Source organism: Apiospora aurea (genome assembly GCF_038362705.1).
Source record: "Apiospora aurea strain CBS 24483 chromosome Unknown utg000001l_segment0_segment0, whole genome shotgun sequence".
NCBI lineage: Eukaryota > Fungi > Ascomycota > Sordariomycetes > Amphisphaeriales > Apiosporaceae > Apiospora > Apiospora aurea.
This window is the reverse complement of record NW_027117388.1, coordinates 418,701-435,900: the sequence shown is the minus strand read 5'-3', so window position 1 is coordinate 435,900 and position 17,200 is coordinate 418,701. Positions and strand designations below refer to the sequence as shown.

At 52.0% G+C, this 17,200-nt stretch overlaps 6 protein-coding genes across 6 annotated transcripts; 2 read left to right on the top strand and 4 right to left on the bottom strand.

Annotated features, from left to right (window-relative positions):
- Window positions 1-2,868: 2,868 nt before the first annotated feature.
- Window positions 2,869-4,278, bottom strand: PG986_000161 (uncharacterized protein; the record flags this gene model as incomplete). The annotated part of the gene is made up of 1 exon (XM_066836383.1): window positions 2,869-4,278. One exon carries the CDS (start codon window positions 4,276-4,278, stop codon window positions 2,869-2,871), a length of 1,410 nt encoding a protein of 469 aa, XP_066705276.1.
- Window positions 4,279-5,835: 1,557 nt separating this feature from the next.
- Window positions 5,836-6,612, top strand: PG986_000160 (uncharacterized protein; the record flags this gene model as incomplete). The annotated part of the gene is made up of 1 exon (XM_066836382.1): window positions 5,836-6,612. The coding sequence occupies one exon, from the start codon at window positions 5,836-5,838 to the stop codon at window positions 6,610-6,612; it is 777 nt and encodes a 258-aa protein (XP_066705275.1).
- Window positions 6,613-7,418: 806 nt separating this feature from the next.
- Window positions 7,419-8,775, bottom strand: PG986_000159 (uncharacterized protein; the record flags this gene model as incomplete). The annotated part of the gene is made up of 4 exons (XM_066836381.1): window positions 7,419-7,635; window positions 7,856-7,912; window positions 7,981-8,125; window positions 8,574-8,775. The coding sequence occupies 4 exons, from the start codon at window positions 8,773-8,775 to the stop codon at window positions 7,419-7,421; spliced, it is 621 nt and encodes a 206-aa protein (XP_066705274.1).
- An 802-nt stretch (window positions 8,776-9,577) lies between these two features.
- Window positions 9,578-11,595, top strand: PG986_000158 (uncharacterized protein; the record flags this gene model as incomplete). The annotated part of the gene is made up of 2 exons (XM_066836380.1): window positions 9,578-9,996; window positions 10,053-11,595. 2 exons carry the CDS (start codon window positions 9,578-9,580, stop codon window positions 11,593-11,595), a joined length of 1,962 nt encoding a protein of 653 aa, XP_066705273.1.
- Window positions 11,596-12,149: 554 nt separating this feature from the next.
- PG986_000157 (cytochrome p450 protein) lies at window positions 12,150-13,856 on the bottom strand (the record flags this gene model as incomplete). The annotated part of the gene is made up of 3 exons (XM_066836379.1): window positions 12,150-13,086; window positions 13,146-13,604; window positions 13,672-13,856. The coding sequence occupies 3 exons, from the start codon at window positions 13,854-13,856 to the stop codon at window positions 12,150-12,152; spliced, it is 1,581 nt and encodes a 526-aa protein (XP_066705272.1).
- Window positions 13,857-15,272: 1,416 nt separating this feature from the next.
- PG986_000156 (uncharacterized protein) lies at window positions 15,273-16,840 on the bottom strand (the record flags this gene model as incomplete). The annotated part of the gene is made up of 4 exons (XM_066836378.1): window positions 15,273-15,715; window positions 15,779-15,997; window positions 16,099-16,648; window positions 16,760-16,840. The coding sequence occupies 4 exons, from the start codon at window positions 16,838-16,840 to the stop codon at window positions 15,273-15,275; spliced, it is 1,293 nt and encodes a 430-aa protein (XP_066705271.1).
- Between the last annotated feature and the right edge of the window lie 360 nt (window positions 16,841-17,200).

Here is a 17,200-nt window from a genome sequence, read left to right as displayed (position 1 = left end):
TTTCGTAGTATTTTTATAATATATTTAGAATTAATATACCGAGTCGAAGACGGACCTAGAGAGAATCGTTTAAATAGCGAAAACGAAAAACTGGCGCTACGTAATCGCCGCTGCCTTTTACGATTTTAAGACACTTTAGTCGCTCGAACAATGGGCCCGACTACGGAGCTGAACGCTACTATAAACAGCGGGAATCTTAGAATTACGACGTAGCGAAGGAGCTGTTAACGAGGCGCGAAGCTATAACGAGAAAGTTACGCTCTTTTCGGAGAAGTTTTTTTTTAACCTAAAAGCCGACCTTATAGACTTAAATACCGTATCGAATTACGCCTTTAGCCTTACCCTTATCGAGGCAAAAGTAACGGCTGAAAAGATAAGAGATATTATTAAGTAAACGGGACTTTGGAAGGCTCTAAGGGAAGACTTTTTACCTCCTGGTTTCTTTAAAGCGTGTAGGGAACCCCTTTTTCGGACGTTAGCCGGTTTAGCGATAGCGAGTTTCCGGCTTGCCTATTTTTTTAAACGTTTCTGTATGGCAAAGGTTATTATGATCTTAAAACTAAATAAAATAGTAACCGAAAAGTAGACACCTGGTGGATGGAAACCTATTTTATTACTTAGTACGGTCGGGAAAGTAATAAAAATAGCTATGAACCGGCGAATTACCGGAATAGCCGAAGAGTATTCGCTTTTATTTAAAGGCTAGATGGGGAACCGGACGCAGCGGTTTATTAAGCTGGCTATTCGATTAGTTACCGATGTCGTCCGTATAATGTGGCAATAAAAAGGCGTCGCTTTTTTTTTTAGCTCGATATTAAAAGCGTTTTCGATATAGTTAATTATAAAAGACTAATTGTTATACTCCGCGAGAAGGGACTGCCGGATTAGGTTTACCGATAGGTCGAGAGTTTTATTACGAATAGATCGGTCTACTTTTATTTCGACGGTAAATCGTTAAAGAGAATCTAGCTCCGCGCTAGTATTCCGTAAGGCTCCCCGTTATTACCGATTTTTTTATTCTTTATATCGCTATACTATACGAGGAGTTAGAAGTGTACGAATAGTTTATTATCGTCGGATTCGCGGATGATACGAATTTTATTGCCGTAAAGCTAGATTACGTTACGAATTGCCGAAACTTAAAAAGAGCCTGGGAGACTTATAGTTATTAGGCACGCACGAAAAGGATAAAGTTCGAATTTAAAAAGAGCGAGCTTATTTATTTTATTAGAGCGCGAGAAGCTTATACGTTGTAGGTACGCTTCGGAAACGCTATTATAACGCCGGTAATCTTTGTGAGATTCCTCGGCGTCTAGCTTTATTGGAAGCTATAATGGAAGGACTATATTTTAAAAATTAAAGCGAAAATGGTAATTTAAACATTAATTTTTATTAGGCTCGTAGCGTTAGTTTGGGGATGTTCGGTACGAAGGGCAAAGGAATTTTATACGAAGGTAATACGTAGCGTACTCGCGTACGGAGCGTCGGTTTAGTATAGAGTAGGCGATACCGAAAAAAGGCTAGCTTTTAGCTTTATAATAGTTTAGAATTCCTGTCTCCGGACCGTGATAGGGGTATATAAGGCGACCTTTTAATATTATTTAGAAATTAAAGCGGTAGTTCCCCCCCTTAACCTTTATTTAAGTGCGAGGGCAGTTAGTTTCGAGATACGTACGGAGATTACCGGGAAGCTATAATTTTTACGCGGCGCCTGTATAAAAGCGGCAGAAATTATTAATAAAGAACGTAGCGTAAGGAGAAGGAGATAAAAGAGACCCTAAAGGGCTACTAGTAAAGCCCCTACGATTTTATAGCTAAGCGACGTTTAATTAACGTTAATTAAACAATAGTTAAATGGTTAAACGGTCGAATAAGCGCTTAAAAAAAAATAGGAATAAAGATAATTCTATACCGTTATTTCGATGCGAGGCCGCCGCGAATTAGTTATAGAGTCGCCGTTAAATTAGGGAGCGTGCCGTCGTTACGACGATATGCTTAAGCACGAAGTATTGGTTTTAATATAAGTACGTACTGGAAGAATAAGGCTTAAGTCGTTCCTGTTCACCTGTCGGGTTTTAAACGTCCCGACGCCGCTATGTAACTGCGGTAAAGGACGGGAGACAGCCGAACACTTAATTTTATACTATAAAGACTTCGAGGGAAGATAAGAGCAACTAGCAAGATAGTTAATATTTAGTCCGCTACGAACTCGTCGCGATTTAGCGGCGCTTACTGTAAAAAAGATACGGCGAAGGTTATCGTAAAGTAGTTTCTATAGACCGGTCGACTACCGCTGTATAAGTTGGCAATGGAGATTGGGGACCACCCGAACCTGGATAATCTCTTTTTAGGCCTTAAAGTAAGGGTTACTAGGCTGGTGGGTGAGAACCAGTATGGTAACGTCGAGCACGTGAGGTAGATTTTACGATATTGGCAGCGTGTATTTTTAGTCCAGCTTCGGCACGGTTTATTACACGAGGAACTAGGTAGATGTATCGAAGGCCTTCGGCATACGGCGTACTATTAATAATAATAATAATTCCATGTCACTTGTGGCTGAAATCATATGGAAAATAATGCACTCATTATCTTATGACGTATGCACTACAACCAATAGGGGTAGCTACCCATACAAGACTTAAGCCAAATAGGGGGTCAGATGTGGGAGGTGCAGCAGCTTGTTCTTAGCTACACTCACTATCAATTAACACAGGTTGATAGCAATGGCCAGCATTAAATTAATGAAGTAGCAAGAAGTGTTCATGTGATCTGGCACAAGCACCACAATGACATATTCATACCTCGCTCGCATCGTAATCCGTTTCCTCGTAACATACCCCCTCACACAATAGCATGCCTCACGTCTTCTCAGATCAAAGTGGAGGCAGACCTGGAAATAGCACCCACGTCTCTCAGATACTCCTCGTACAAAGGATCGGAGCTCCCATGCTCGTGAAAGCCATGATCGAAGCAATCGCACTCAAACGGATTGCCCCCCATCCCGTCATCGTACCAGTCTCCCATATCATCACCATCATCTTCCTCACCAACGCCCCGAGGCTCGCGAAGATTGTGATGCAGCCCCTTCTTTCGGAACTCGACCGCGTGCTTCTCCGAAGGCTTCTCGTGCGGCGGGCCCAGGTACGAGCTGTCGTGGGCCGCGACCTCCAGAAAGTCCCAGACCTTGTCGATGACAACCTCCTTCACCAGCTCGACCCGGTAGGCCCGGACCGCGCAGGCGTGCGCGCTCTGCAGCAGCTCCAGCGCGCCCGCCGTCTCGTGCCAGGCCGGGTACGCCTCGTGCATGACCAGGGCCATCTGCTCGCAGGAGCCGTGCGAGTAGGCGCCGGGCCGGTAGCTCATGGTCTCGTCGGTCAGGCACAGCAGCTCGCCCGTGAAGTACTCGTTGGCGTCGAAGACGGCGCGGCCGATGTCGCGGCACTGCTGTACAAGAACGTCTTCGGCCTTGGCGAGGTCCTTGTAGGGACGGCCGACGAAGCGGCGGGCCGAGAAGGGGCTGCGGGTCGCGCTGCTTTCGACCTCGCGCCACAGCTCGATGGGCAGGCGGCCGAGCAGGGCCTTGCGGATGACCTTGATGTTGCGGATGTCGAGGAGCATCTTGATCTTGAGCAGGAGGATGGAGACGAGGAAGCCGAGGTTGCCGAAGCGGTGGAGCAGGAAGGTGGGCTCCTCCATGACGTCGGCGTCCTTGACGTCGAGAAAGGGCAGATCGGTGTCGCCCCAGTCGTAGTCGTCCTCCTGGCCGACCGTCTCCCACCACTTGACGAAGTCGTAGCACTCCTGGTCGCGGTCGAGCCGGAGCAGCAGCGCGGGCACGTGGTCGCGGATCCCCATGTTGTCGCTGCGGCAGAGGCGGAGCATGTCCCCAAAGTGCTCGAGCGCTTCAGTGACGCCGTCGAGCGTGCAGGCGAGGCGGGCCTCGTCGGCGACGGCGAAGCGGGCGCGCATGTAGCCGCGCGTGTGCAGGAGGCCCCAGAAGTGGCCCGCGTGGGTCTCGAAGGCGTTGGCGGGCGTCATGAAGTCCTGCGTGGCGTGGCGGACGGCGCGGTCCTCGTGCTCGAGCTTGGCGCGCAGCTTGGCCATCCTCTTGCAGAGCGACTTGTGCGCGGCGCGGTCCGCGGCCTGGTGGGCGCGGCTGCAGTACCGCACCACGCGGCAGCCGGTGCATCTCAGGAGGTCGGGGCGCGTGGCGTCGCAGGAGGCGCACCGGTGCTGGAGTGGGCCTTGGGGTCCATCGTAGGCGCTGGAGTCGGGCATGGTGGAGGATCGATCGGCGCTCTTTCGTTGGCTGGTTGTTGCTTCATTCCACTCCCCTCAGAAGAAGGAGTCGGGGGGAGGGGGAGGGGAACTGGGTGAGGTTGCGGTGTGTGGGTGAGGTTCATGAAAAGGAAAAGGTGGTAATTAGGTAGCAAACGGGTTTCAGACCAACAGATCGATTCCTGATCTGTGACACGTCAAAGTTGACAGGGAGTCAGAGTCAGTGACTGCCGATTGGAGGGGCGTTTTTGTGTAGCGTGACAGCGCACAGGCAGTCGACAGGGATTCGACAAACCGGCGTGTGTGGCCCCCCCCGCGAAGTCAAAACCGACTACAGGCGCGGCAGGCTCCGTCCTGAAGGCCTGCCTCATGGCATGAAAACAATTCCATGATGAGATCAAGCAGGCAAGCCACATTGCTGGTTCTTGTTTCTTTTGGGCGCACAGTTACATTGCCCGTATACGGTATTGTTTGGTCAGGTTTGCAATGGGTGTTGTAAGTGAGCAAAGCAGGCTGGGAGTACGAAGAAGAGAAAGATTTGGAATGATGTCAACAGTAGATACGGACTGTCGATGCTAGCAAGTACTTACAGAAGGTATACATGATCTTGGAATTGGTGTCGGGGTGCTGTCATTGGGCCAAGTTACGTACAAGCCGTTCCGGGGCTTGCCCACGAGTTAGATAATACAGCTTCATTTTTCTACCACTTCGAGGGATGATAAACAAAACTGTGTTACGAGTGCTGGTAGATGGAACGGCTGATGTGTTATTATTATGTGTGCCGCTGTTTACGTGTTGAAATGATTACTATAGGCCCTAGGAGATGGAGATGACATGATGCTCGGCTTGTCCACCCAAAGAGCAGAATGCTGCCCTGTCGCCATGGTTATATCAGCAAACGCTTGAGTTACAGTACATGAGTAATGAGTCAAACCAAACGTTGTGTGGAAAGATACAGATGAGATCTGGTGTGATTAGGGCTTCTTGAGTCACTCTCTGTCGTCGGCTGGGCCAGATGCTGGTTGTCTATACGAAGGCAAACACTGCAGCTTCTATTGATAAGGTAGGATCCCCCACAGCGAAACGACAGCTGCTATAGCACCTTGCCCTAGTACCTCAGGCAACGGAGGGGAATTCCTTCGCGTGGGGGAAAGCATGTTGTTGTTCTGGGGAAGTGGGTCCACTTCAGTGAAGCCATCGCCAAACCTGCTGCGCGGGTGACAATCAGTAACCCTCTGCCCCCGTACTTTAGTGGTTACAGGGCCCGTAGTGATCTCCCGACCCTCCTCCACGTATAAATATTCATTCACTTGATGGATCTTTTCCCTTGAACGAAAAACTCCAACCGACCTGAGTTTTCCCATAACTCTCATCACAATCGGCATTTCCCTCATCAATTTCTTCTACAACCAGTCTCAAGATTGAGATCGCTTCTACCCTCATCAAATTCCTTCTTGCTATCGAAACGATTGCTTCTCACCCTTCTTCGCTCATCAACAAGTACTTCGTCGTTTCCCTCAACCTTGGGGCCGTTGTCGCATCAATTCAACAAGCAAGATGGCTGGAGTTGTCATCCAACCTTTCCGGTTCATGGACCTACCCGTCGAGGTCTGTGTGAACATTCTGCGCCATACCGGATTGATTACTCCATACGGAGTGGTCTACTGGAAGCCCGAGCGTGGCTTCTACATCGTGGTCGACAGGCGCGTCCGCCGTAACTACAAGAACCCGGCGGCCTTATTCCTCGTTAGCCGCACCTTTCACCGCATGGCGGTTGAAGTCTTCTACGGAAACAACGACATCGTCGTGAAGAAGAGTCCCCTCTTCGCCATCGAAACCGCACCTTGTGCCCAATTCTTTCTTAGGCGCGCCCATTCTCAGAGCTTCCTGTTCATCACATCCTTGTCTATCAAGGTCGACATGGCCAGCCTGACGTGGCGCGGAATAGCTGATCTAGTCGCGCATCGTATGACAGCCCTCCGTGACCTCACCATCGTCGGAAAGTATCCCGTCGACAACAACGTCTACAACTTCCAGTCTGTGGTGACCCTGACGTATCTGCGGGACCTGGTTTACCATCAGCTTTGGCCAACTGACTACTTCGGTGCCGCCCTCAAGCGGTTCGTGGTACACGTTCATAGCGGTGCTGGAAGCGTTCATGCGGGCCGCGACCTGCGCAATGAACCGGTGTATTTCTGGGAGAGCAAGGAGTTGGATGAAGAGATGAGTGCGTGGAAGTGCATCAAGTCTCCCAACGACGGCAAGGCCCTCACGGCCCAGGCTGGCGGCTTCGTTGAAGGAATTGTATGTATCATCCCAAGCCCCGAGCCCTGACGGATTTCCCCATAACCTTAACAACCATGTTGCAACTTCCTCAACCGATCACAGTTAGAGAACACACAGCACAGTCACTTTCTTGCTTAATCCAGATACTAACATTCGAGGATGTAGGTGCGATATTCGCTTGTTGACTTCCTCATCTGCGAACGCTTTTAAGTGTTGACCACTCACCATACGATCCCCCAAGTCATTTCTCGAAGGAATGACGCTCGGCAAATTATAACCTCGGTGTTGTAGAGTTTGTACGATTAGATGCTTACGGACTGGGCCTCCTCTTGGGCAACAGAAGATCAGCTGGTATGCGCAAGCCATTCTTGAATGTTTCACCGACGTCTGTACTTACATTACCGTCTTGCCAGAGATCGACTGCCACAAAACGTTCAGTCAGCCCGCCTATTTTTGGACGCCGCCGCCATATGCGCACACGAGGCAAAACACGAGACGCGAGATATACTGGTGGACACTTTCTGGTCTTAATAGGACGTTTACCAAACGTCTGTACCCTATGTCGTCAGACCTGCAGAAAAATCCATCACCAATATTCCTCCCAAGCACTGTCATCTGCGCATCGATGCCTTACTCAACGACACAGCATTCTTTCTGACAAGCAGATGAAACGTCGGAGAGATATGCAGAAGCAGAGGCTGTCACATGCAGATAATGAGATAGAAAGGAATGAATCAATATGTACATAGACTACCACCCCCGTGGCGTTTTCATCGTAGGTCTTGCGCAGTGACACCCTTACATCTTGAATACCCGCCAATGCTACCCGCTATCCTCAAGGCTCAAAAATGGCGCTAGATCTCCAAATAGCGGCGCCGTTTCCCAAGGACAGAGTCTGACCCTTCACCAGTAACATCGCGATCGAGACCTTCTGCTTCCTGCATGGGAATTCCCATGGAGAGTAGGGTACGTCCGGTCATGATACCAAAGCTGTGTTCTGTTAAGAACTCAACGACGTCTATGTGACCCCACTCTTCAGCCACCATTAATGGTGTTCGGCCCCGCGAGTCCCTAACTTCAATATCAGCGCCGCTTCTGAGCAGAAACTCGACCAATCTCATATTTGCGTAACGAAATGCTGTTCATAGCGTGGTCTTATGTCCCCTTTCAGAAGCAAGACACCAAGATGCAGCCCCGTCAACGTTTTGGGCAATCACGTCAAGGTGCCCAGTTTCCCACGAATTTGCTCCTGTACTGTTCTCTCTGGGAAATTTCGCCTGGCTGGACGCACCCCAATAGGTCTTCTGCAAAGGCTGCCGCTACAGCGGCAGCATGTTCCTGGGAATCCCTGTTCTTGTGCGAGACTGCATAGTTACAGATGCCCCAGATCACGATGCAGGGAAATTGTCCATTAACCCGGCAGCCTCCATTTCGATGCACAGAATGCCACCCAAGTCCTTTGATAGTCGGTCACGGAGGGCCGCGCCCTCGATGTCTTGATGGCCAGATGCAATCGTGCCATAGTGTACCTTCATATCGCGTGGATCTCTCCTCGGCCTTGCTGAAATCGCAAGGTTTGCAAGTATCTTGGTCGACGTATTGTACACCTGCGTCAGTCACCTTGGTAATATGGCTATAGTGTACATTGAATAATATGTCTCGAAGTTGATCCGATCGCAAATACTTCTCTGTTAGCCGCGAGCTCCTGCTCCCGAGGGCTTCCAGGTACTTGCGTACTCTGGATTGATCAAGCTCGTGTGCAGATTCCTGTTGCACCAAGGCAGTGAGAAGCAACGTTGGCGGATTGTTCAGAACCCCGGCTCTTTTGAACTATCCAGTATCTTCTGCTTTGCCTATATCCCATTGGACGACTCCAGGGTGCTCTCCAACCCACGTCCCCAAGCCGCACATTGGGACAAACTCCGCCACCAATGCCCACAATCAGGCCAAAGCGGATGCCGGGGAATGTATCAACCATATGACTTGTAACCCTGCCGCCGAGCAGGTACCGATCTTGCCCATTGGTACACAGGCGACGACGACGTTGTGTCGGCTGATCGATCCGAGTGTGTATGCGTTCAAGTCGTTGAGTGGCTTGGGGAGATTGTCGTGTTGCTCTTCGGGCATTGCTATCGCCGCAGTCTGCTCTTGGGGTAGCGCGCATACCCATCCGACCGTGTAGTCCTCATTCTTGCGAAGGACATGTTCCATTGTGGGCTTCCTTCTTGGTGTCGCTCTGGCGTTCGTCTCTCAACCGAAGTGTTTGAACAGAGTATGTTGATGTTGCACCCCTTTGATCTGGCAGAGTCCTAGCTGGAAGTGAAGACTGCCTCTTCGTGTTCCACGTCTTGCCAACTTCCGTGTTGACAAGAGGAGAGTGAGGGGGTAGAGAGCCTCATACCCTGATGGTCGATGATGCGCGAAACAATCGGCTTACAGCGGATGCAGGACTCCCTAACAAAATAGGAGCACTCCCTAGCCAATTGGCGGTCTCTGAATCGCATGCATCGTTTTTACAGAAAAGCTGCAAGTTTATTGGCAAGGCGTTGTTTCACAGTGACTGGGACTAAAACGGATTTAGTAAGTTGCGCATTGCCTACATCCAGGAGTCTGCGATAACACGAGTAAGACACCGTCTAGCGATAGGCGGAAAGTCGAGCCTCTATAGGACTATCATCTGCATTGAATACCACCAATCAAGCGCTTTTTGAATGCCTCCCTGTGCCAGCAATCTATACACTTAGTCATTGGTCGGGGTATATATCCGTAATTGTGGCAGTGCATCATCTACATCGTAAGAGGATGCCTAGCCGTGGCTGTGTTACTGTACAGCCCCCCACCCAGCTGACACGGCTGACACTTACCTACCCCGACAGTGAGAGTTCTTCAAAGTTCTTCTAGCAATGGGGAAGTTGAAAAGAAAACCAGATTTGACAACAAGTTATTGCTAAATTATCGTTCTGCTATACCGACAGCCAATCCTCCTCCCGCCGGTGCTCCCTCTCGATCAGCCATGGAGGTGATAGGCTCCATTACCGCGGTCATAAGCCTCTTTGAATCGGCTTGGAAGGTGAAGAGACTATGGGATGACTTCAAAGATGTCCCAAATGAGATCAAGAAGATTGACAGACAATGCAAAGTCGTCGAGCACTTACTCAAAGGCCTCGAAGCATATATGAAGGACCACTTGAAAAGTCTCAAGAATGACAAATCGGCTACCTTGCATCACAACCTAGCGATGCTTGAAATTGTGCTGGAGAACCTGACAGACGCGTTGAAGGAGGCTCGAGAAGAGATCGCCAAGGTATCGAGAAAGAATAGTTTCGACAGAGCCAAGTTCCTGTTGAGGAAAGAATCATCATTCGTGCCTTTGCAGGAGGTGATGAAAAACTCACAGGATAGCATCACTCTAGTGATGACGTTCCTTCTAAGGTTAGATAGGAGGCCCGCTCTGTTAACATCCAAGAGCCATGCTAACATAACTATAGTCATTTTGTCGACAAGAGCAACGATACTATTCGAACCAGCGTGGACATAAATAGGCCTGAAAAGAGCTTGCCGGCGGCAAGAAAGTCAGAGCAGATCCCTACTAAGATGTCAGAGGATCTCAAAGAGGCCCTGCGTGCGACACTCGAAGCTGAAAACGCACCAGGCCTCGCGCGGTTGCTTCAAGAGGGAGCATCGACCGAATGCACTCTTAACGACAGGGGAGACCGACCTCTGCACTATGTGGCACGCAAAGGGGACCTACGCTGTCTCCAAGTGTTGCTAGACAACCATGTCTTGGTAGACATGCCCAATGCCAACAATGCCACGCCCTTGGTCGCCGCTCTCGACAACCATCAAGTCGAAACCTCTCTGGCTCTCCTTGCCGCTGGCGCTACCTCCCTCATGCAAACCCGAAAGGGCAGAACGCCACTTCACTATGCTGCGTGGGGTAACCTTCTGAAACCCGTTCAAAGGCTCCTGGCGGCTGGTGCGGACGTGAACGCTCGCGATAGCGAAGGGAGGACGCCCCTGCATATGGCGGTTCAGCCGGTGAAGAACGGCAAGAGCCTCGGCCTAGACAGCAAGGTGCTCGACGTGCTCCTGGAGTATGGAGCCGATCCAACACTGGCTGTACGCAAGACCGGCCTCACCCCATTGCACATACTTGCTGAAGCTGGCAAGTCAGGCGAACTGGAGCGTCTGGCGAAGAAGGCCCAGACACTGGACTTCTTCTTGGCCGCATCTCACGAGCTTCCCGGGGCAACGCCGCTGCTACTGGCGGCTTACCATGGCAACCACATCTCCGTACAGAAGCTGCTAGAATGCGGTGCCGATCCTAACACATGCTCGCCGTATGAGACACGACTACCGACTGCACTCTGGGCCGCTTTCGACCAGAAGAAATACGGCTCCGCGCGCAAGCTTCTGGAGAAAGGGGCAGATCCCGACCACCGGCTCAGCAAGAATTTCGAGGGCCGCTCGCTGTTGCATCAGGCCGCTAGCATCGGCGACATCAAGGCCCTGGAGCGTCTTCTGAAATACAAGGCATCGATCGATATACAGTGCTCCAAGCAGGACACCCCACTGATGGGCGCGGTGGCGGCGAACCAGGTTGCGGCCGCAAGGCTCCTGGTGGAAAACGGAGCCAGCCTCGAGATGAGATCGAAGCACAACACCACTGCTTTAAACCAGGCCGTTGACGCCGGCAGCCTGCATATAGTGCATATCTTGTGCAGGAATGGGGCAAATTGGCGACACAGACCGTCGCCCGACAGCATGTCGGCATTTCTCCAATCTGTAAACCATGGGCATCTGGACTGCGCCATCTACTTGCTGGCGCTGGGGGCGGACATTGAAGAGCAGGGCCCAGAGGGATGGCGACCACTCCACTACGCAGCGATGCGGGGAAGGGTACAGGTCGTGCAGTGGTTGCAATCCATGGGAGCGGATAAATCAGCCAAGACGGGCAAGGGGGTCACAGCTGAAGCCCTTGCTACCGCACAAGGACACCATGATGTGGTGGCACTAATTGCGCCATCTTAGTGGGAATGAAATGACATGACAGCTTCCAGCGCACTGGAAACTGGAGGATTAGTGATGCTTCAGGACCTAAGTTGAATTGTTTTTGCGTAGCATATGCAAAAGCAGTCTACTATATAGGACATCTAAGTTTAAGAGCAATATCTATTCCGTATAGACAATATCATACGGCATTGCAACATCAAAGGCCCCTCTTCACCAGCAAGGAAATCGACAGGGGCAACTGGTTCCTTGACGCATTACTATCATACGATAGGCGCGCCAGACGTTGCACTAAGCGGCTGCGGTTCATGGGACGAAGCTAAAATTTGAAGCACACAGATTATGAGTTAGTCTGCACCAGTGATTGGTGGGCTACATGTAAAACCTTGAAAAGTCCCTTAAGGCGGGACGGCCCGAAGCGCGGCTGTAGTCTTCCAAACCATGGAAGCTTGTGCATATTGCATGAGAACTATATCCACCTAGGAATACCAGGCCGCTCATGTGTCATCTTTGTCTTTCCTTCATCTAAGTAGCTTCAACCGATATAAAATACTAGCTTTAGAAAAAGGACCCGGTTACTTTCTGACCTTCTCTGGCTCCCAGGCAAATTTCCACTTTGTTTGCTGCGCCGCCTCTCTAGGCAGCATCTTGGCCCAAATATCCCTTACCGGTGTCAGAATGCTTGTCGATATATGATGCCGAGTTCGCGGTATATTCCACCGCCCCTCCACAGGCAGGACGTCGTACTTTAAGAGCATGATGACCAAGGTGCTGATGATCTCGTACACAGCCAGGTACCTCCCCGGGCAGAGCGCGTTACCGCCGCCGAAGGTGCGGTAGGTGGCCCCGGACCCCTTGTGCCCCTGCGGCCGCAGGAAGCGCATGGGGTCGAACTCGCGCGCCGTCGGGCCCCAGACGTCTTCGCTGTTGTGGATGGGCGCCGACGGGACCACGAGGAAGGCGTCCTTCTTCAGTAGATAGGTGGATCCATCGTCGGCCTGGACCGAGGTGTCCTCGAGCAGGAAGCGGGCGGATGCGTTGTTGCTCTGGACGCGGAGGGCCTCCTTTACGAGAGACTCCAACAGCGGGAAATGCTGGATGAGTTGAGGGATGTTGACCACTGTTGTGGTTGAGGTCTTATCGTCGGCGGTGGCATTCTCGGGCGAGCTGCCATTCGGATAGATAACGTTTTCGATCCCTTGTCGTAAAGTACCCAAGAGGTTTGGATCAGAGTAGACGTGGCACAGGGTCCAGCATATGGCCGGCACACTGTTAACAAGCAAGCCAATGCACACGCCCAGGTCGAATTGCGCAATATCATCCGCCGAGACGCCACGTTGTCTGTTCGCTTCGTATCGGTTTTGCACGAGCTGTGAGGCTTTCCTGAAGCCGCCTGTAGCATAGTACCGGCGGAAGGCGGCGAAGAAGTCCTGACGTCCACGGCTGGCTTTGGGTGCTACCAAATGGGATTTGATATCGAGACCCAAGAGAGCAAAATCCTTGTCTATTGTCCTATAGCACCGCTCACACATTAGTCCCGTCCGAGGTGTAAAAGCAAGCAAACGACATACCAAAACCCATCCATCAACTCGGGATCCAACAGCGGATTCTCCGGTCCGTACATGACGTTTGTACTGGCAATACTGAAGAACTCGCGGACCCACAAGAAAAGGGGCACCCCTTTTTGGTCACCCAGACCAACTGGCGAGAATTCCAAAAACGCCGATACCTGCTCGACGGTGTCCTTCGCCATGGCCTCCAGGGACTCGCCCGGCATGAGCGATTTGTGTATCACCTTCAGCGTCTCGGGGCGCAGCCCGGACCGGCTCTCCTCATGGATGTCCTCGGACAGCATCTCCATGCCGTGCGGGCTGGTGAGGAGGATGCGCTTGGCGAACTCGAGGACGTACGGCACGAACGAGACCGCCCTCGACCGCCGGTCGCAGATGGCGACGAGGGTGGGCGAGGTGACGACGTACATCTTGGCGCGCGGCATGTGCAGCGCGAAGATGGGCTGTTTACATTCTTGCCTGCGAAAGCTACCGTCAGCATCGTGCCCTACCAAATACCAGGATTCATGCTTCTTCTTTTACATACGCAAGCTTGGAGTAGTACTGAGTTCCGATCCGCAGCAGCTCAATCGAGTGCCCGATCAGGGGGATCTTGGGTTGAACAAGCGGCGGCTCTCGTGGGTCATGGGACGGAAGCAGAACCTCATGCACCACAATGAACAATAAAACGGCGGCTAGCACGAGGGCAGCCAATAGAAGTGAGTAATGCATGTTAGAGGCTGGATGCGTGTGTTCTTCTTCGGCGATGTAGTGCAAGCCACACACATGTCACTAGGCCAAAGACACGGAACGCTGGGTGAATTTATGTCGTCAAGTCAACTACACATCAGCTCACCGTGCTGGACACTGCCACTGCCGTTGTATGTGCGACAGAACGACTACGCGCTCGCCTAGGCAACCCTCCAGCGTTACACAGCCAGAGCGAGTGATTTGAATAGGACTATGATGGAAATTCTACACCCATACTTCATATATGATGGGGTGTACGTAGCGATGGAGAAAAAAGTAGGGGCTTCAAGGAAAGGAACGAATTGGGCCCATCAGCCAGTACCCGAGATTCGAACTGCGTAACATACTTATGGGGGCTGAATTTCGAAATGGGCGAGGGGGAGACCAGCTACAAGACTACCGGGAAATACCAGAATGCAACAGTCAGCTTACCAAGTCCTGTGGTCACGCACTAGTGTATGGAACAAATGCTGATCTCTGGCGGTGCTATCGTAGTAATGCTTGACACCTGGTAGGCACCGACCAAATGAGTGGCGGAATGGGGCAACCTGAAAGAAGAAGAAGAAAGCCGGAAAGCGCACAGCCGTCTTACCTACATGTAAGTATTAATAGCGTGAGCGAATCGCAGACGGGTGTTGTGCCGATAGGGTGGAAGCGGGCAGTGGGAATTTTCACTGCAGCAGACGATGCACAGAAGTACCGACACGCCGATGCTATTTTTCTTGCTCTGCGCCGCGTACACACCCTCCCAGCCCCGAAAGCCCTGCCCGCGCCGTCCTTTACCGGGGTTCATGTACGGCTGGTGGCGGCATAAGCCAGTTTTACGTACGGATGATGAGGGTTTATAATCCAATAACAGCGATTGCAATGGCTACCAACCGCCACGGTGCTGACATGCATTACCTTGACGCTAGGCAGGCAACCTCTGCCAATCAGTCTTGGTTGCCGTGTATGTCAGCAACTTATAAGACAAGACGCGGGATGAGTTGGGACAGACTTGTCAGCAATGGCAAAAGATTGGGGCGCGAACGATTTTCGAGCTCTGGAAGCTGTCCATGTGGGCACAGTTGGTGTAATATGACTCTTTCGTTACCTACACATTGCAACGAAGGGTCGCGTTGGCTAAAAAGAAAAAAGAAAAGAAATGCATCTGTATTGACATGTGATTCAGAGAATGTGCTTGTTTCTTCCCAAATGCCATACGGCGCAATCCAGGGAATAGGATACGTGCATGTGCATACGGCCACACCAACACTGGCTGAACGTTCATATGATAACTTGAAGTCGTATATTTGAACCGTGCTGGATAGTACAGGACCATGCGAAATCCGCGCTTCCCTGCAGAACCAAAATGACAAGAAAACTATCCCGGAAACCAAGGAGATCGGTTCTTGTTGCCTAATAGGTTAGAGTCCTGCGATGTATGGTCGCCAAGCCATTCCTAGCCATTTCTAGTGAGTACGTGGAGCTTGAGTCTCTATCAAGCTCCGCGCCGAGACGGGGCGCTCCCCCCGATAACGAAGAATCGACCTGGCCTTCTCGCGTCTTCTTCTTCCAATTCCCATCGTCGTTGAAGTCCACCGTCATGAGTCCCGGCGGCACATCGGGGAGCTGATTATGCATGGCCAGCGTCGTCCCGCTGTCGCCGGCGTGCCAGCCGTCCAGCGTCTTGGCCGTGTCGAGCACGCTGTCGTGGAGGCGGTAGATCCGCGCGCGCCAATCCCGACGGCCGCCACTGCGCGGGCCCTGGCCGTGCCGCTGCTTTTCTTGCCGGTCGAGGGAGCGGTTTCTTCGCTGGACGAAGAGCGAGCGGAAGGAGACGATGCAGGAGATCAGGAAGGCTTTAAGCGAATCGGTTAGCTACGGATAGGAACAAATATCATGCGCACAAGTGGTTTGCTTACAGACGCCGAATTCGCAGTACCACCAGAACCAGGTGAACGTTATGCTCTGCGATGATTTCGTGATGCGCCCGTCGGCGTCGAAGGCATTGTGGAATATGCTGCCGCGGACGATGGTGATGGCGATGGTGAGGGACGCCAGGCCAAAGACGAAAGTAAGGATTATCTTCTTTCGTATCTCAATCCGGCTGCGCCAGAGAATAATAACCGGAAGACATAGAACTAATGCAATCGCATGATTAGCGTCCGAAGCCATGAACTTCGTGGGCGAAGAGAGTGGCCTGCTCCAGCTGGGATGGACCAATGAAAAGGAGAGGACTCACTTAGGACATCGGACACAGCATCTGCTGTGACGGAGACGACGGAAGAGATGAAGACTCGGAGCAGGGAGTCTGGACTGTTGCAGCCGCCACTAGTGAATATATAGTCCGCGCCTCCGAAGAAACAGCGATAGTCTTGCACTCCGAACTGGGCCACCGTGACGGCGATAGTGAAGAGCAAGACCCCCCACCACATCCTGGTGAACCAGTCGACCTTGGCCCCCAGGCGCCGGAAGAAGAGCAGAAACGTGAGCTTCACGATGAAGATGCCGAGCATCTCGACGACGACGCTCACGCCCATGGCCATGAAAGCCTTGCTGTAGTCCTGGAACGAGTCCGGGCCGAACTGGGACATGTCGCCCTGCTGGAAGGCCTGCAGCTGGTACCCGTACCGGACGTAGACCTGGACCAGGACCGCGACAGTGCCGAGCATGCAGAGCGCGACGAGCATGAGGTAGTCGTCGACCAGGAGGCGGCGGAAGCAGGCGTGCCGGATGTACAGGCGGGTGCCGAAGGCCACGGTGCAGGCGGCCAAGATGACCCAGGCCAGAGCCTAGCCCCGAGAGCGCGGGTACGGTCAGCTTGGAATCCTCGAGCTTCGTGCTAAGCGAAAGTTTGCTTCTCAGGGAAACGGTACATCCGTGGGTGAAGTTGCATAGCTTACATAAAATGCATCCTCTGGGAGGGTTATAATCGTCGCCTCCCCTACAGAGCTAAGTTCCGGACCCTGGGAATCTGTCGCCATCTTCGTCGCTGCTGGATCTTTCGTCGTAGTTTGTGATGGCGTTGAGAGGTTGAGATGCGGAGAGCTACTTACTTTGGGCAGAGAAACGAAACCCCGTATACTTCTATTCGAATCCAAGCAAGTCCCCAGAATCCCATCAGGTCCATTCGGGGGTCCTTTCCCCCAATGCCCTCAACTCCATGCCAAGCCGTCAGCAAGACCACCACCATCAGCATCAGGCTGCCTGGCCGATCAGATTTGTTGGAAGCCGCCTTGGCGGGGCGGAGCTGCATTAGGTGTGTAACACAAAAAGCAACCCCGGTTCCCGTCTGGATTTCGGGTAGTGTACGGAAGGAGGGGTTATTCTTACCCAAACATCCC